We start from the raw sequence: 20,629 nt of genomic DNA, 5'->3' as shown, positions 1-20,629 counted from the left end.
CCTACATTTTGGGGGCTTTGTCATTTACCTTTAACTTATAATTCCTTTAATAAACTGTCCTGATGGAACCTACATGTTTCCCCAAAAAGACACTGACTAAAGTAATAAGAGCTTCCAGATTCTTGCTGTCAAAGATAACCTTAGGTTCCTTCATTTAACACATATGTATTCTTTTTATTTTTAAAAACTGTGCTATGAAATGAAGGACTACAGAATTGAGAGTCAGGGAATGTCTTTGACTAAATTTACCTCCTCCTTCTGTTCCCTTAGCAAGCTCTCAATAACAAACCCTTCTAAATCAGAACACAGAGAAAATTAGATTTGCTTCAAAAGCTATTCAACATTTCCATTTTTTTCCCCCACAAAGAAGCATGGCTATATTCAGTTATCATCTGCCAGGAATCTAGATTCATTGATTTGTTTGCAAATCACAGTCAAATTCTGTGGCAAATTTTTCATAGAGTTCATTTCTTCCTCTGGTTGTTGAAAAGTCCCTCCTTCCCCACCTCATTTACATTGAGTTATATAAGTGTCAAATTAAAGTGCAAAACTACCATAATGGCCCTCTGCTTTACCTCCAACTTTGGAATTATAAGCAATTCCAACCCCGCACTTGTGATTATTTGCTTGCATGGCAATTTCTCCTGCACATCTGGTCCCATGTCTGAGGATTAAAAAAAGGAATTAGAAAAAATAAATGAGAACAAACATTTGTTTCATATAGGAACTCATGGTGCATAGATACATTAACAATTGGTCAGTCTTGCACTGCTTTTCTTCCTATCAGTACTAGATGAAGTGTAGGTATGAGTTGAAAAGCACAGCACTGGAGCCAAATGTGGTGAGTTCAAATTCTCTTTCTGCCACCAATTAGCGGTATGACCTTGAGTAGTTATTTGGCCTCAAAGGGTTGTGACATCCATGAGATATTGTGTGTAGAGCATTTTGAACAGTGGCTCATATGTAGTAAGAACCCAGGAAGTATTAACTATTGATACTAATATGAGCAACTCTGATACTTTCAGAAACCATTTCAAAGAAATGGTACTGACTCAATCCTTTTTGGTAGTGAAATGGCTCCTCGCATTCCCCCCAGTGACTTCTTTGGATTAGATTATCCTGGACCAGTCCTAGTAGGATACGGTAGAACATAATTTCCTCTCAAGCCCTACTCTCCTCTTCTAACCATATACAAGACTTTAAACAGCTGAGGGTTTTCTGGTACCGGGAAGAGTTTGAGATTTTAACAGCACACCACATATTAACTGTAACCAGGATGCTCCTGCAACTCTGACTAGGGGGAGAAGCCTGAAAAATACTGGTTTTGTAATCAGGCAAAGATGGTAATTGATGATTTCAGAGTATTTGGGGGGAAATTCCATCACTAAAACAAAGCAAATTCTGCCATTAAATCATCAATTCTGAATTCTTTCCCACTATTGCCCTGACCTCAAGAGGGTCAGTAGGTCAAGAGCACTTTCATGGTGAATGTTCTTCATGAGTTTTTTCCATTATGGAAACATCTTGGAGCCGTGTGAAGCTGTGGGTGCCTTGGAGGAACTACTGATCAAATATACTGACATAGAGGAAAAGAAAAGGAAAAAAAGGTTAGTTTTAAGCAATTCTGCTAGCCAGCTACCACTGCCATGGACATCTAGTAGTATAGCCTGGCATGGAATTTAGAAATTCTAAATTACTGGGACACCCCAAATAATTCTGTTTCACTTATACACTTCACCCAAAGTACCAAAGATGATTTCTTGGTCTCCTTCCACTAAATGATGTTCCTGCTTCTTGATGCTAATACTGGATAGGAATCCTAAGTCAGAGCAATATAATTATCTTTCATTTGAGATCTTCTGTAATGCAGTAGATATCTTTGTCCTTTTTGTCGATATAGCATTTTATCCTTTGGGGAAGTGGCTCTCCCTCACACCTTGTGAGTCTATCCTTTTTCTACTGAGTTTTCAAGGATTATGCAGATTCTGGAACTTTTTTTTTTAAAGATTTATTTATTTATACAAGAGCTGGGGTACAGGTCAGAGGCACAGGAGGATGAGAGGATTCACCAGAGACAAAGCGGGGAGCATAACAGGCAGACGGACCTAAATACACCGCTGAGGGGAGCAGTGGGTGAGGCAGGAGAGATCGGCCACACCATGTGGGTTTCTCCCTGGCTGGCCGGGAATTGAACCCATGCTGTGGAGGCTGCGGACAGCTTCACAGCGCGGTGCTCAACCCACTGCACCACCAGGGAGGCCCCAAGAACTCTTTCTTTTTCTAGAATCTTGAGTGTTAAGTTCCATGTGAGCCCTGTGGATCTCCTGCCAGGCAAGATTCTCTGAGAATGAAGCTAAGTGGAAGAGAGGGGATCTAGGACCTGGGGCCTGAGTAGTTGGTGTCCTGAAGGCACATTATCTGGGCTCCAGGATCTTCTGATACTAGTGTATCCCTTGGGTGAAATTATTTTTTAAATCCCCATTTTAATGAATCTTTGAGTTACAATTCTCTCACTTGCAACAGCAGCTGCCTGACAATACACTGATTCTCTTAGATGTGTACCTGCTGGAAATATACAAGGAATCTTATGTTTCTCTGATGAATTAGCTCTCTTTGCCTCTGCAGGAGAAATTCAGTTCTAATGCCTATGAATTGTGCTCCTGGAAGTCACCACAACCTGTATTTCCACTTACACAGGTGACAAGACCTAAGATAGCAAAGAATTCAGGGCAAAGTCTCCAACCTGTGCCAATGGAATCAACCTATGGCAAACATCATCAGCAACTGTACCTCTGTCCTAAAAGTGATATGATGTAACACAACCTATTCTTTCTCTTTCCTTTCATACTGAGGACTATGTTCTAGAAAGGTGTGGTAGGATCATGATTCAAATTTTTTTTTTAAGATTTATTTATTTTGTATTTATTTATACAAGCACTGGGTACAGTCAGAAGCACGGGAGGGTGAGAGAATTCACCAGAGCCAGAGGGGGGAGCAGAGCAGGCAGTAGGACCGAAGTACACTGCTGAGGGGAGCAGCAGGTGGCAGGAGAGGTCTGCGCGCCATGTGGGACCCTCCTCCCGTGGCCAGGGAACAGCCAGGGATTGAACCGGCGCTGCAGAGGCTGCAGGCAGCTTCGCAACCCAGCGCTCAACTGCTGCGCCACCGGGGAGGCCCCATGATTCAAATTTGGGTTGATATTTTTTCCTCTTCTTATTATCACCTCTGTCCTCCACATCTTGAGAATAAGGGAAGACTTTATCAAGTGGCTCTGTGTCATTCTTCGTAGGTCTGGCACTTTTTTACCCCCAGCTTTCCTTAAATCAGGCTCTAATATAAAAGACCTTCTTTTATCTTAGAACAATGGTAGTAACTGGCATTTAAACAAATTGATTTTTAAGAAATTATCCCACAGGATAGTTTAAAGAGTACTATTATACTGGTTAAAATATCCTTGTCACACATGCTATTTAATTAGGAAAATAATCTGTAATTGGTGTTAAAATACTGAATGCAGATTCATGCCAGCTTAATGGTAAGAGTTACCTGCACTTTAAGATTTTTTTTATTTAGCGAATCTTCTTTTGATTTGCAGAGGAGAATTCAAAATGCAGCTTTTATTACTATCATTTGCATCATAATAAAGAACAGCAGCAACACAGGTAGGTTGGAAAGAGTATAAGTCTTTAACTACTGTAATGGCCAAGACAAAATGGGGCCTTCATTTTTCAAACCTAAAGGATTTATTTCTGATAACATGCTAGAAGGACAATATTTTGACAAATGATAGTGGTGTTACCTTTTTCACTGATAGTCAAGAGGAGCCTGAGAGATAGTAGCTTATTGTGTAATTTTCAAATAGTAGATTCTGAATTGAATCAGCAAATTGACTTGTCTCTGCTTCTGCTCCTATCAGATGATATTATTCGGGTCATGCTGATATCTCATTGAAAGGTCTAGCTTAGTTGCTAAATAAGAAACTTTGATCAGCATCATCATCAATATCAATGCCAGTGACATCACCATCATAGCCAATGTTCAGCTTTTTCATGTACCAGATACTTTCCAATTCAACTAGACATATAAATTCATTTAATGTTCATAATGACCCAATGAAGCAGTATTATTATTGCATTTTTTAGAAGAGGATCAAACTGAGGCACAAAGAAGTTAAATAATTTTTTCATAGTCACTCAACTACTAAGTGGTAGAACTAAAATTTGATCTAATCTCACAGCAAAGTCACTGCTCTTAACTGGTTGTCTCTGTCATGCTAACACTACACTGTACAGAAGATCCTCAGTGTACTGTGCTCTGGAAGCACAGAAATTTTGGGCACAAATAAGTACCTTTTGATGGGTTCTAAAGAAACTTTAGGTCAGTATTAACTGCCCCAGTCACAAAGGAGTTCTGAGAGACAATAAAGGAAAAGGTAAATAGAAAGTGTAAGTGAGGAAGAGTGGGAGAGAGACCTGGATTGACTCAGATGGCTAATCATCCGGCAGAAGGAGGTCTCCATGTGGTATCCGTAAAGATATGAGTGGTTTCCCATTGCTTTGCTCGTTCCCTTTCCACTTGCAGCAGTAAGCTCTACTTTTGCTTGCTTTTGATCCTCTTTGGAACAAGTCCCTTTTGGGTGGATCAAACAAATAGATATGGAACTGTCTCACTGAAACCCGCAAGAGGTACTATTATAAAGCACACATGAGCAATGACATATGGGCACTGACTCTTGACCGTGTACACAAAGAATGAAGTTTTTTTGAGGTCAGGAAGAAGGTTAAAAAGTCTCTTGCCTCTGAGTCTTTCTTTAGTCTCCTGCCATGGCAAGTTTGACTCCTGGCCCTCTTCATCACCCTAAGGCTGCTCCAGAGAGGACATTAATTTAGAAGTCAGATGCTATCCTCTCTCTCTTCCATTTAGCTCTGGAACACGCTGCAGGAGCATTGAAACAGGCTAAAAGGTAGTTCAATTTTCCAGAGATTCAAGGGCCAGGCCTCAAGTCTATTTCTCTCATCTGACATCTGGGCATGCTCTTCTGGGGGCTGGTATGTGTGTGGCTATGAGAGGGGGATTTGCTATCTTGGTCATTTATATTTTTTTAAGATTTATTTATTTGTGCATACAAGAACTGGGGTACAGGCCAGTGGTGTGGGGGCGAGAGGATTCACCAGAGACAGAGTCGGGAACAGAAGAGGCAGATTGACTGGGATAAACTGCTGAGGGGAGCAGCGGATGAGCCAGGAGAGGTCTGCTGCACCATTTGGGTATCTCCCCAGCCGGGGATCAAACTTGTGCTGCAGTGGCTGCAGACAGCTTCATAGGTTGTGTCTTAATCTCTTGCACCACCAGGGAGGCCCAGGCATTTATATTTCTTTTCAAGAATAACATCAGGCATGTTGCTAAAAGTAAAAGATTCTCAGAAGCTCAATGTTTTTACTCTTATGTCCCAAGCATTCTTTCTGGAACTATAACTATTCAGTAACATTTGAAAGGAGAATTTCATAATACTAAAAGAAGTTTAATTGAAATGTCATTCTGTAAGCCAAAATGAATGTCAAAATAGAAGATCTAGTTTATGTTTTTAAAGCAGCAAAATACTGCGGTATAGATGGCGTGTATGAACATTTTCTGAGAGCTGAAGTGTAGATCATATTTACAGCACAATTTTCTCAAATTAGATAAAAGCATTTTGAAGAACCATTCCCACCAAATCCACATTTACTCACTTGTTCTCATTTGTGGGATCATATCGGGGAAATGGATCATGGTCATTATCGTTAAAATCGTAGCTAGCCTCTGGATCCTAAAAAGACATCAAAATAATACTGTAGCATCATTTGAAAAGTATCACTTCCCAAGTGTTCTTCTCCTGCCCCAATCCTATCTGGGCTGACAGTTACAAAGTCTACGTTTCAGAGTTTCAGGTCCAGTCACTGAGCCTTATTATACTCATAAACTACACGGAGATGATGTACACAGCAAAGCAATCCAGCATCCAATTCTCATTGAATGCTGCCAAACCTATAGCTCATAGAACCTGAAAGAAACAGAGTTCACTTAGTTCAATAACCTCATTATAATTTTTTAATTTTTTTAAGATTTATTAATTTATTATATAAGCACTGGGTACAGTCAGAAGCATGGGAGGGTGAGAGAATTCACCAGAGCCAGAGCGGGGAACAGAACAGACAAACTGATGAAGTACACTGCTGAGGGGAGCAGCGGGCGGCAGGAGAGGTCTGCGCACCATGTGGGACCCTCACCGGGACCCTCGCTGGTGGCTGGGGATGGAACCAGCACTGCAGAGGCTGCGGGCAGCTTCGTATCCCAGCCCCGCTCAACCGCTGCACCACCAGGGGAGGCCCTACCTCATTTTTAAAATGAGAAAGTTGAGGCCTAGGGAAGTTGAATGACTCAACTACGCTATAGAGCTAGTTAGTGACACTTTGATACTCATCTTTCTTATGTGTATAGGTGCAAAGAGGTGGCTGTTGGGTGCAGTACAGGTCTACAGTGATCTCCAGCCTTCCCAGATGCACTAATTAATGAGTTAATTAAAAGATCCCCCCCTTTCCAACCAGACTGCTACACTTAAGCATGTTCCACATAGGAAACCCATCAACCTTTACTGTTACGTTTCCATTTCTTTCAATAATTCCTACTTTTTGCTAACCTTTTTCTCCCCTTTCCTTTGCTCTTTAACTACAGAATGTTGGATGAGTGGCAGGATATGAGAAAAGCAAAGAATAATCTTAAAGATAAAATACTAATCTAAGATGTGATGGAGAACTTCATGAACAATTAAGTAAATCATTTTCACTTAGAAATTTTTCCACTTCTAGCAAACTTTTCATTTCTCAGCTTGTCATTTTGTACTGTGTGGTATGCATTCTTGATTTTCATGGAAGGAATCATACTCATGTAACTTTACAACATCAGAGAAAGTGACCAATAGGGATGCAAAGAAGACGACTGTGGATATGATCTCTGGCGTCAGACTTGATTTAATTGTCTTATTACCCTGAAGACAGAGTAACATAGAGTCTGAATAACTTTTAATAATTTGTTTGGTGTAGGTGCCTACTTCCAACCCCAAGGCACGTGCTTTTGGGTATTCCTTGGCACCGCTGAATTCTTTCAGTGCTCACTGGTACAAAAAAAAATGTTCATATGACTGATGGGAGGGTGAGGTAAAACCTTGTTCCATCATTTTGGGAGCCAATATCAGCCAATAGTCTTCAACTGATTGAAAACAAGCTCTAATTGTGTATCTATACAGACAATTCCCTAAGTTGCAGTCATGGGAGGGCCCAGACTCACATAGTTGGCATAAATGTCTGTGTGGTTCCACTCCAAGCCATCATCCAGTACCGTGATAACAACTCCTTTGCCTGTAATGCCTTTTTGCCAAACAGGTATCACATGGAGATCCAGCTTGGGCAAGGTAGCAGTCATCCTAGTATCTTGCTGGAGAAGAAAAGTGAAAAAGCATTGGTTAAAACACACACACACACACACACAATTTTCTTACTGCAAATTTATAACTGAAGCTCCATTCTGGAGACCCATCATTCTTTTTGTTGGGGTCACTCTTTAGAAGAAAGCAATTAGGTAAAATAAAAATAAAGTTGAGGGTAGGGCCAAGTGAGTCATCAGAGTGCTGTTCTTCTCCCAGTTGTTCCAATGGAAAATCACTCAGAAGGATGAATCACCCCGTGCCCCTTCTCTTTCAACTATGTGGCTTTGAAAAAGTTTGTCCCTAAGTTTCTTTCATTTATAATTACATGTTCAATCTTTTCATCTACTGAAGCTTTATTTGATGTTCTATGTTTCCATCTCCCTGAAAATCCTGAGCTTACATTGCCATGCTGAACCTACTTTATATTGTCTGGCTCACAGTCATTCATAGATGTTTTATGACTTTTTTGAAAGAAAAAAAAAACAGAACTTAGAATGCTCAGGGAAATGTGTTCTGGCCAAGACTTGTAATTTAATTGCCTGTTTTAAATATGACTGATTTAAGAACAAGTATCTTGCTTGAGAGAAGATCTGGAGTTTTCATTTTCAGATAACTAAACTGATAGTTACTATGTGGGGGGACTGTAGGGGTAAACAGACTGCAAAGGAACACAGGTATGAATATATCACCAAGAATTTCAGAGAGATGCAATAGAAAAAAGTCAGGCATCTGGTGAAAAGGTCAATAAGAAATTTATAAATGAGATCAATCAAAAAATAGAAATATATGGATTTCCCCCTGGCTGATGCTCTTCAGAAAGAGGTAAGGGAAACAGAACTTACTAGGCCAATGTGAAGCTGAATCACAGATTTTTGGCCAAGGTCAGAGAAGGAGGTCTTTGTGCTGGTCACAAGAATAATTATAGAGTGTGGTTATTAGAAATATGGCCTGTGGAGCCATGAATTATGGATCCAACACTAGTAACCATGTGATTTTGGAAAGTTACTCAAATTGCCAATGTCTCTCTTTCTTTATCTGTTGAATGGGCACAATTACTTTATCTACAACATAATGTGAGAATTAAGTGAGTGAATTCATATCAAACATTTAGAATAGTATTTGGCACACAGTCATGCCTGAATGTTTATTAATAGCCTCTTCTGGTGGAGTAAGCTAGTATTGTTTACGCTAAGTGTTAAGAAAATTGATCTTTTTTCTTAAATCCATTATGCAACAGGGTACCTAAGCCTTATATTATCATGGAAAATTATTTTTTGTAATAGTCGCAACAAAAAACACTTCTGTTAACCCAAATTACTACTATAGAGGCTTGATATTACAACAGAATGGAGAACACCACCTTAAGTAGGAAAAATCACAATTTCTTCACACCAGTAAGAATTTTGTAACTATCTTAAAGATAGAATGGCTTACAAGTCTGCAAATAGACTTCACTTGTTTCCTTCCTTAGCCTACTTCAGAAATTCTTACCTGTAGCATGCATGTGAGAAATGTCAGTTAGGGCTGTTCATACTGAACCATGTTTACTGTACTCTTGGAGTGATTTAAAGGGTGCTCAAGAATAACTTTGACTAAGTGTGATTTTTTTCATGAGTACTGTTTTGGATCCATTAACTTGTAAGACATGATTCATCTGTACTTACTCCAGATGAGCTTAAGGAGACAAAAAGGCAACAACACCTCTTCTATTAGCAGCTCAAAATCAGTGTTTAAGACACTCATCTTAAACAGAAGATTCAGATCATGAAAGGTCCCATTCTCCCTAGTCTCCAGATAACATAGCCCTCTGCTGAATTCTTCATCACTAAATAAAATGCATTGTGCAAACATCACAAGAGAAACAACCCATATCCCACACAGTCCTTCTGCAGGTACTTACCAAGTACCACTGCTGATTCCACATTGGATCATTGAAGAGATTTAGTACTGAGTCTCTTAGAACTGAACGTTTCCTTCTCTCTTTTTCATACTGTTGTTCAGCCCATATCACCTACAAGGATTTTATACCAAGAAAATTGACAGTCACATAGCCATCCATATGGGATCACCTTCCTTCTAACTAGTTCCAATGCCCTTTCCAACAGAGTTTAGGCATCTTTACAATAATTTCATTTCACTACAGGTCAGACTGACAGCTGAGTGAGAAGAAGGAATGGCCCACTGTGGCCATAAGCATTCCCTCTATTACATAAAGTGTATCTTTACGGGAAGGAGAAGCGGTCAGTGATCACTGTGCAAGTAACTGTTCAGCTTACTTTCATGAGCAAATGGACCATACTATCCATCTTTATATTCATATTCCAAGATTCCAGACCTGAGAATTTGTCCATTTTCATAGAATAAATCAATAAGCTAGAGAGGCCACATATTGCAGCTATGGTGCTGGTATAGCTTAATTTCTCTTTCCTTACATGCAAAAGGTAGACATTACAAATGTTACACAATACAAGAAAAATACTGTATGTTTGAGAATTCAAAACTCTGGCTCCCCTTTGCTGCAGCCTCCTGCTTACGAGTATTTAATATGAGAAACAGATCCAAGGTGATGAATATGCACTACTGACCATGCACACTTGCCATTAATTTAGTCTCATGTATTATGCAAAGAGATCTGACAATACAAAAATTACCTTCTCCACATTTATGGCTTAATCCTATTATACTTGAGGCCCTGAGAGGGTGAGGGGCTGCCTTGTGGTTATATTCATTATGAGATAATACCATGCTCTTATTTCCTGGGTAACATGATTGTTTCTTACCCAAAAATTATCCTCTCTGTTGCACACAGGATGACAGTCCAGTGTGTGGTGGGATATTGTTAGTGTGAGAGTATTCATGAGTCAGATCCAAAAATAATTTGCAACTAAAGGATAAAACCATCTTGAATTTCCAATTAGAAAATATACCGCAAACCTATTATAAACATTGGGAGGGATTTGAGAGGTAGAAATTAGTCACTATAATTTACTTTTAAAGTGCCTATGTTTCCAAGCTTAATTGTTTTAGCTTAAAATACCTCATTGCTTGGAATATACTGCCTGTCTTCTGAGCTGGTCTTTGGAAGCTTACTGTTAGGGCCCAAGTACTAATCTTTGAGGGAGAGAATCACTTGTACTTAGAGATTTCATTAACAGACTTGTAAAGACAGTATATTGCTACACTTCAGAGGGCTCATTTGAAAGAATATTATTCCCATACAAATAAAAGGAGCAATAAAATTAAAATCAAAAGCAATTTTTAAAAAATGGAATAGAAGAAGAATCACTGTCACCTGATCAGATAAACATCCAATTATTTTTAACAGTGTTCTGATTGTATCATTAATTCTAAATCGAGTATTAATAGCTGGAAGAATAGACCGAATAGAATAGAGCAAATTGGTGGTGTCTTTCTATTGTGTATATGATAGGGACAATGTACCTAATTTTAATTGTAGATAATCTATTTAATCTGGCAAGAACAATAAATTATCTAATATAAACTTCCACTGCAAGCTTCTATGACTTCTAGAATTTTTCCTAAAATAAAAATTATTCTGGGGACAACTCCCCTGCCCACCTTGATAAGATTTCTAATTCTATTCTCTGTACAACTGCATCTTCCCCCCACTTCATCCCCACAATCCAAAGAACACCTGTTTCCCCTTTGCAAGCCCCCATTCCCCATTTCACTCACATTCCATAGTCTAGTCAGATCCCAAAGGAAGAGGGAGGAGTAGTTTAATTCAACTAGTAGGGATCAGATCAGATCAGATCAGATCAGATTATCCCCAGTAAAGTATATTGGGGAGCAGAATGCTGCTGGGGTAGAGACAGATGAGGGATAGCAAAAGAGGGATACCTTTTCATAGGATGATATAGACTCCCTTGTTAGGAAATTATGTTAGAGAGTAAATTCTTAGCTCTTTTTCATTATGCCTTAGGATTTCTCCCTGAATAAACTATTAAGGAGCTATGCAAAGAATAGAACTGAGCCATCTGTTCATTTTAGTGAGATACTTGGAGTAACAATAGTAATAGGTATTTTCCACTCTGTCTAATTTTCTCCTATGAAGCTGAGGAGATCATTTTGACTTCTTTGTGTGTTCATGTCAGGCATGAATTTAGGCAGACAGGTACATTTGTTTTTCGCTTTGTCCAAGAACTAAGTCTGGTCAGATTGTTGTAAGTTGTCATAATTTTCAGAGTCTCTAGTTACAATGACTGAGTCATTTGCCATGGGATGGTTAGTGGTAAGACCTCACTGGACAAGAAATTTTCAAAATAATATTCAGGAGCTTTGATTTGGCTTCTCACATCTGGCTATTGCTTGAATAAAAGGGCCAGTAGCAGGTATAAATGAGCTGCGGGTTGCCATTCACTATCCAGATACAGTATTTAGGGTACGGTTGCTTCTTTAACATTTGAACATTGGTAACCTAGGTCCAACCATGCTTGCCCTCATAACTTGTCTTCTTCATTTTCTATAATTCTATCATGTGCAGAACAAATAAAAATAGCAAATTATTCCACAGGTTTCATGAATTCCATGTACTTTCAACAGTTCTATCACCTTCTGTCACTTAAGCTTATTTTCCCCCAGGAAGCTAAAGTGTTCTATCTCTCACCAAACTGCCATAACTCCCTAGGGTATCTGAACAACAGAAAATGTTTACAGACATAAGTCCAGGCAGAATAAATTTCTATGAAAAATTCTTGAGAAAAGACAACATAGTGTATGCAAATTGCAATACTTCCAACAGACTATATTTCTATTGATGTTTGTCAACCTTGAAACTATTACCTATGTTCATTCTAGACATTCCTTGCTTTTGCCTAATCATTGAATATGTATACAAGATCAAATAGCATAATACTTAAGGAAACATTTGCCTTATGAAGACATGAAATTAAAGCCCTGCCGTCCCCCATGGTGGAATGCTTTAGAGTTACACTGTAATTAAAGGAAGTTTCATATATTGCATTTCTTTGGGAGCCTCACACCGGTTATTAAAGTGCTTGGTACACAACAGGCATATAATAGGAGGTTGTTGAGAGATTGTATTGCCAAACATTTTTATTAGTGTTACCACTTGATTTTCAATATTCATTGTTATGCTCGTAGATCGGATTATGTGCTGACATTTTATTTATACAATATATATATCAGCCCATTGACTATATATATACACAACTGTATATACACAATTAGTTAATTCAACCAACCCAATCCAGTTATCATTATATATACCTATAATCTTATAGAAAAACAAGAAAAAATGCAGATAATAATTGGATCATAATGAAAAAGAATCACATTTACAAAGCACCTTCGCTCTTGTTGACAATCATAAACAAAGCAGATAAGTCAGTCACTAGTTTGAAGACACTGCACAGCACTTACACGATCATCATCAGATAATCTCTTAGTGATATGAGGAGCACTCCTTCGAGACCTTCGGGGATGGTTTTTGTGTTTGAATAAGTAGTGATTTTCAAGTGAGCCAATCTACAAGAGAAAAAAGGAAAAATAAAAATCCACTCCACAAAATAAGTATTTATAGGCTATTTTGAAACCTGACTAACTTAGAGAGTGTACTTGAAGGTAACTTTTTCTTCAAGAGGAAGACACTGATAGAAGGTTCCCTCTCTGAGTCAGTGTAGTAAATGAGATGAGCCTCATGCTATTATCATTTGGACACGGGTCATGTTTCTGCTTCACATACTTCAAAGGAATTGCTTTTGCTTTTTTATGTGACAATATTTGTGTGGTAGATATTTCTCAAAAAAATTGTCTCATTACTGGAAAAGCAAGCAAACTCTTTGGGTACTATGTATGATCAGTACCATATTCAGTGAAAACAATTCTTTGTTATACAGTACATCCATAAAGTCCGTAACAATGATTGCTATAAGCTATTGGTAGTTAACTATTTCACCTTTTAGTAATTCAAGGTTTTGGGGACAAATCATGCCACTTTTAGGACAGGTGTTCCACGTAGGAGTGTGCAAACTTTTGTGGGTAACTATCAAAAGAACTATTTAGAACTATGTTCATTATTCTTTTAAGCCAATGTCCCTTTGTCCAAAACAGTACTTAAATTGAACCTACCACATTCTCTAGATGTTTTGTATTTTTAAAGAGAGAAATCACTGACAATGGAGTATTTCAGGAGAATAACATTGTATAAGTTGGTGTTTCTCATAATCCAGAGAATTTTTAAATACAGATGCTAAGGTCCTGTTCCAAGTCTGAGCAGGAGTGAATCTGCTATAAGCTGCAGATTGAGTGGATTGAGACATCACCCATACTTAGGTGAGTCTTTGCTGTCAACTGGTTGTGCTACTGTCACTCCCTTAATCTTAACTTTATCCAGAAGTCTTAAGAGCCTCAAGATAGTGATGCTAAATTTGTGTAAACAGAGGGAGAAATAAGCAGAACCGGGAAAGCACTATCAAGCCTTTTACAAAGAATTATATATTTCAAATGTTATTAATAATGTCATTTCTAATGAAATGGCTAGACAGAATATAACATATACAAATTACATGTAAATATAGATGATTTTTCTTACTATTTTTTAAAGCTTCTTGTAGCTATGCCATCGTTTCCTTAAAGAGCCTCCAAAGAATACTGACAATGTTTTTTTTTAGTTTGGGCATTTATAGTGTAGATTTTGAAAAGCAGTTCCCAAAATGAATAGGCCACACACCTTTGGATGTGTTTCTAGGGATAACAAATGAAAAAAGCAGGAGGGATTTAATTTTTTCCTTCCCCAATCTGTTCCCCTGGTTATCAGTGCTATTTAGCTGCCCAAAGGATATAGGATTAAGTACCCAAGTTTCCCCTCTCCCCCCACCAATGGAACACACAAGATTTCCAGTACAATTCCAAGCACTACTCACTCTTTCTTTAGATCCCAACAATTCCTTGAAGTTTCCATACTTATTAGAAAGCTGCTTTCGTGTTGTCTTCCTGGTTCCCTACAGCTGTTTCTATGCCTGGAATGCCTTCTCCAATCTCATCATATTTTCCTGTTAACCTCTGGCTCTTCTTCCTAAAACCCTGTGCAAATGCTTCCTCCTTTGGAAAGGCTTCTTTTCCCTCCCCAATTCCTTTTCATCTTCATTCATTCAAATCACAAATAATGAGACTCCAGGCACAATTTCTATTACTGCACAATTACATGCAATTGCAATCACTTGTTTCTAAGCCAGTCTACTCTGAGTTCTTGAGTCCCTGAAAGTTTCTTTTATTCCTGTTATTCCTCAGCCCCTAACATGGAGTCTGGCAAAAAAAAAAAAAGGGGGGGGGGCAGGGAGGCAATAGAAAAAGTTTTGGTGGGCTACTGGATTATAGAGAAGCCGATCTTTCCTGCAGGGCATTTCAAAAACAGTTTTACTTATAAAGTTGGAGAATGAAGCCTCTCCTCTGGCAAGGGAAGTCTTATTCCTCAGCGGATTAGATCTATGGACTCGCTAACGCCCACGCCTATTACTCATCCATGACTTCAGCGGCCTCCAGAAAAAAAACGCGCCAAAATGTTTTACAACTCCTTCCACCCCCGCGGCGATGCACGCCAACTTCCAAGGCCAGGGGCAAGAGTTTGATTCTGAGTCAAATATAAGGAAAGCTTAGAATAGAACTCACACCCCTTGGGGTTTTCCTGAAATTGCACAGCTAAGCAGCCCCCTTCCTGATATGTTAAAGCCATCTCTCACTCACAGATACCTATTAAACCAATCCTCACTTGGACAGGCAACAGTTTTCCATCACAATCTGAAAGCCCTCAGGATTAGACTGAGGGACGAGAAATAAATGTATCCTTTCCTCACAGTCAATTCCGCAGCTTGACCTTTCCCGGAGACTGATCCTGCAAACTTGGGAAGCTCAGACTGCAAGTTCCGGGTGAAAACCTGGAGCTCGGGTAGAGGAGCAGAGTTGGTCCCAAGCTTTTCACCCACCTCTTCCCCCCACCCCTGGACTCCCCAGGACACTCAGTGACCCTGCCGACTCAGCATCCGGCGTCCTGCCATTGGCGCTCTCCCAAAGTTCTGGGCTTGCCCCCTAAGGCTGCCGGCGGGCATCCCCAAGCCTGCTTGGCCCCTTGCATCAGGACTTGTATCAGACGCTGCCATATTGAAAAGAAGGAAATTGTGGGCTCCCGACGCAGACCCTGTGGGTTGCAGGGGACAGAGAGCACGGCCTCTCCCAGGGCACTTGGTTGATAAGAGCCTGTGTGCACCTCAAGCTCCGTGAACAAGAAAGGAGAGAGATTTCTTCCAAACCGCACAGGAACGGATTTCAATTCCAGAGCCCACAACAGAAAAAATCTCTATCCAGCTGCAGCGGCTTGGTTCTGCCTGGCTGCGCCCATCCTAAACAATAAATAACGCCAGCTTTCTCTCTCCAAACGCACCAGGGGAAAGTGATAGAGACGCGCCTAGTATTTGCCACACTGGACTCAGGAGAGTGCAACCTGGGGCTCCACTTGGGAGATCGAGCTCCAGTCTTGCCAGATCCCTAGGATCCCAGAAAGTTTCGTGAAAGTGCAAACTCTTACCTGACCCAAAAGGTCATAGCCCAACTCCTGGGCTATGGCCGAGGCTGCCTCCGGTCCCCCGGGGATCTCCGCCGCCCATTCATTCACAAACTGCCTCTTTGCTTTTGCACTGTTCAATGCACACCAAGCGCAAAAGAGAGCGAAAGCAGTGTACTGCAGAGTCCAGGCTCGCTTCACCATGGCTCTCGCACTCGCTCGCACACAAGTGGGAAGGAGAAGGGAAAGAAGCAAGAATGTAAAAGCTAGAAAGACTCGCTCAGGCTCAGGACCACTTCTCGCTCGCGGCTGTTCTGGGAGCAGATGGGAGGTGCGCGAGCCGAGGCTGGGCGGCGGCAAGCGCTCAGTGCAGCGCCTCGGTCTCCCGGCTGAGTGGAGCCCCAGCCCTTCCCAGCCGGAATGGAAATGAGTGTTTACACGTCAAATCGACGAAAGCCATCTCTTGACGTCAGATCTACCTGGACTAAGATCTGGATGGTATTCCCGGGGGGGTGGGGGGTGGAGAGGCGGCTAAAATAAGCAGTGAGGGATTAAGAAAAGGAAGGAACCGTTTGCTGGGATCAGTTAAGTCTGCTCCCTGTATGACCTTAAATTCTGTAGCCTAGAGAGACTCCTTCACTTGTCAGAGAAGTGCCCTATTTGAATATAACTACCGAGAAAGAAAGGCTGGAAATGCAGCCCACGAGCATTCTCCCTCCCTTCTGTCATTCGTGTGCGTGTGTGTGCGTGTGTGCACACACACATGTATGAATACATATGTATATACCTTATTTGATTATCTCGTGCGTGTCGGGCAGGGGGTAGGGGGAGGGAAGGGTTCTTATAATGGTCCTGTTTGTACCAGCACCCGCTATGGAGAACAGGGCTCTTAGGTCTTTCAAATCTGTCGGAGGCTGGGAGGGCAGCGAGGAGGGACACTTCTGCCGCCCAGATTCTCATCTAATCTCCTTGAATACAATGCTAAACCAATACTTTTTCCAATGTATTTTTGTTAACAACTTTTTTCTCCCCTGTTTCTCAACCCCAGTGAAACAACGTCTAAAATTCTATTCCAGATGTCGCAGAGCTGACTGCAAATACCTTTATGGTGCTTTTCAGAAAAAGAATTAATTACATGATTTTTAAACAGAAATTTATCTTTCTCGTTTAAAATCAACAAGGAGATCTAACAACACAAATGCTGCTGTGTTGACTTATGGAGGGAAAGAGCAGGTTTCATTAACTCTGAATTTTCCATTTTTCCTTCATTAAAGGTCTTCACTTTCTTGTTGAACTGAAACTGTGCCAATACTTTCCCATAAAATGCACGTGCCTCTTTGTGGAAGAATGTTTTCCCGTGGAAGAGAATAAGCAAACGTCTAAATAACGCCCCCTCCCCCACCCCGGAAATGAATTCCGACTCCCCAGGCGGAATCTTTTCAGATTCCGAGGGGTTGAACCTGGCGCGAAATGCCCTGTGTGTGTGTGTAGTATTCAGCACCAAGGGAATGGACAGCGCCACAATGACTGGAGTAGCCTTTCTTTTTGCGTGCCAAGGACTGCAGCCCTTTGGCAACTGGTCAGAGTCAAGCTGTTTTCTTTTGACCTGTGCCTTTCCCCCTTAAAAAATAGAATAATACAACACTGACCGCATGGGTAAGTGTGGTTCGGTTAATGTTCGTGACTATTTATATGGAGATTGGGGGAGGTGTTGGACTCAATCCAAAAGTAAAATTGCAGGGGAGTCAAAGTCTCTGCAAAGGTTTTTTCATTTTCTAAACTCCCAACCGCCTGGTGGCGCAACCCATTCTAGAGATAGAGCAAAGAAAAGGGCTAAGATTGGGAAGAAGGCATATAAGCTTGTAGAGAAAGGGGGAAAGGAGATATTCTTTACAGAAAAGAAATGAAGAGATTTGGTGGAAGATGAGGCTGTGTAGTCCTAATTCTTCCTTACCTCCAAGTTTGCCAAACTGTGGACTAGAATGATAATTTCGTTAAACTTAAAGCTTCTTGACAAAATAAATGTCAGTGTTAATAAGCCATGTGATATAGTAATGTGCATTACCATAATGTGAGTAACTCTCAGGTGATATGTTGTGGAATGGACTCAGACTGATAGCTCTCTGTGTCTGCTTTGTAAGTACATATGTGATGGTTGATGATTGGGTGAGCTGTCTTCTTTCCTGTCATACCTCAAAGTAAGTGGTGACTTCAAGCTCTCTGAGGTGTTTCATTCTCACAGCAGACAGATGCTGTGTGCTGCAAGGCACAGGGCATTCATGACAAATGTTTAGCATGAATGGTTTTACTAGAGCAGGAATATTTTTCATATTATTCATGTAAATCAGTTTTGCTGAGCGTTGGAAATAAGGCCAGTGTTTCATTAATGATGCATTTATCTTAAACGAAGCACTATACAAGCCTGAAATAAGCAAATATGTGATTGATATACTTAATGGGGCAACCAGAATTCTCACAGTAAGATGATACCCTATTCAAACTATGTGTATCTATATCCTGTGTATCTATATTGAGAGCCATTTGGCAGAACTTGATCTGCTTTGTTGACTGCACCAGCTTCTCCTCTAACATATACAAGGATTTAGCAATAGAACATGTAGAACTGTAGTCTCTTCTAGAAAAGAGTATTTTTTGTACTTTGTCCTCCTTCAGGTTCAATCGGCATATGTGGGGACTTCTTAGAGGGATGAGATTCTTTGGACAGAGCAAAAACTTAAGTTAATAGTAACTCCAGAAATATATTGTTTTTTTTAAGATTTATTTATTTATTTATACAAGAACTGGGGTGCAGGCCAGATGCGTGGGAGGGTGAGAGGATTCACCAGAGACAGAGTGGGGAACAGAACAAGCAAAGTGACGAAATACACTGCTGAGGGGAGCAGTGGGAGAGACAGGAGAGGTCTGCGTGCCATGTGGGACCCTCACTGACTGGCCGGGATCGAATCTGTGCTGCAGAGGCTGCAGACAGCTTCACAGTGCATTGCTCAATCACCAACGCTACCAGGGGAGGCCCTATATTGATTTATTAATGAGAAAAAAGTAATGAAGAAAAAGCCTTCTGTTTTTGTTTAAGAAAAAGATTTAAGGTGGGATGGATGGATAAAGTGAAATATGAACTTTGTCTAACTCTTAACTGAATAAAAATGCCTATAGATTTTAGGGGGGAATATGATTACAAAGTTAGATGTAGTTGCATATCAGTAATTTACTCTGAAATTGCCTTATTGTTTTTATTCTACAGACCTTATTTGTCAGTTTTGGAGATGCAGAAGAAATAAGCGTTTGGCAAGGCCAGAGGTACAAATAAATGTAGCATCTATCTAAGCGTTTTTATAGGAAGGGTGTGTCTAATCCTGCTATGTGGATCACAATAATAGCCTCCAGTCTCATCAGTGTTGTATTTTATATCATGAATTAGAAAAGTCAGTTATCACCTGTAACTTGGTTTTAATGGCATTTGATTCATCTGATTAATTATATAGAAAGCAGGATAATTCAAAGACCAAAGAGGACTGTGTTTCTATTATGAATTATCCAGTGAGTGTCATGCCTTTTATGACTACTCTCAATTCCCCAGTGATACAGTAAATCATTCATTAAGTTTTTTAGAGAATAATAAGAGCAAGGCTAGGGTGAGCAGGAAGTAAGAATATGTTTTCAAGAGAGTTATAGATCATCATATCCCTTTAGTCTTAGAAAATAATTTTTAAAAACTTTGCTATTGTGAAATTGTGTTCAATTGATGTATCACAAAGTAAACATGATGTGACAGTTCAGGTCAGGAAAAGCTAGCCTTTCAGAATAATATTCCAACATTTTTAAGAGTCATAACAGTAGAGGAAAAATAACTTTAACATTTGCCAGTTGTTGGTAGACTTACCTGTTTCCTCTGGGCAACAGTAAGTATATATTAAGACAAGTCTATGATTAACTAGTATGCAATTATACTAAAAAATATTTGGTGATAACATATTATAGAGGGAAATGTACATATAGCAGTGTTTCCCAATATAGAAAATATTTGCCCTTCACATGAGGGTAAACTGCATGAAATTTGTGGATATTTAGATGGGATTTGTTAGAGAAGCATTTCATTACATTTTCTCAATATGACACAATTTTGAAAAGAAAACATTTTTTGCAACATGTAAAATTGAATAGACAACTTTAAATTGAAAAAAATGACTGTATTTCTATCAGATTATATTCCTATATTTTATATCAGTTTATGATTTGAAGACTATATATCATTTTTAATTAATACATTTTAATTATCTTCAAATTCTTGATAACTGCTATCAATGGAATTTTAATTTGAACAAGTAGAGAATAAAAATAATCATTTTAAAACAAAATTAGAAGGCAACTATAAATCAGAGAGATTCTGCAGGGGAGGGAGAGGGATCAAAACAGGGGAGGGAAGAGCACAAGGGACTATGGTGATGGTGCACAGGTGAATTGGTGGTGGAAATTTTGTGGGGACTGCGCCTGAGAGGAGAAAGCAAACATTGCACAAAAATGAATAATGATGTAATATATATATAAATACATTAAAAAGTAAAAAAAAATTTATAACCATTTAAAAATTTGCCAAACTTGATTTTAAA

The 20,629-nt window shown here is 39.7% G+C and overlaps 1 protein-coding gene across 1 annotated transcript in view; it reads right to left on the bottom strand.

Annotated features, from left to right (window-relative positions):
* Positions 1-16,205, bottom strand: part of PCSK1 (proprotein convertase subtilisin/kexin type 1) — a gene marked incomplete at both ends in the record, with an annotated part of 39,728 nt that extends 23,523 nt beyond the window's left edge. The window contains 6 exons of the mRNA XM_084233712.1: positions 576-664; positions 5,730-5,806; positions 7,324-7,470; positions 9,363-9,473; positions 12,866-12,970; positions 16,026-16,205. Coding sequence (XP_084089838.1) covers positions 576-664; positions 5,730-5,806; positions 7,324-7,470; positions 9,363-9,473; positions 12,866-12,970; positions 16,026-16,205 — 709 coding nt within the window. The remainder of the gene's footprint in view (positions 1-575; positions 665-5,729; positions 5,807-7,323; positions 7,471-9,362; positions 9,474-12,865; positions 12,971-16,025) is intronic.
* Between the last annotated feature and the right edge of the window lie 4,424 nt (positions 16,206-20,629).

The sequence above is a fragment of the Talpa europaea genome (assembly GCF_964194135.1).
Source record: "Talpa europaea genome assembly, chromosome: 5".
NCBI lineage: Eukaryota > Metazoa > Chordata > Mammalia > Eulipotyphla > Talpidae > Talpa > Talpa europaea.
This window is presented reverse-complemented; position numbering and strand designations above follow the sequence as displayed.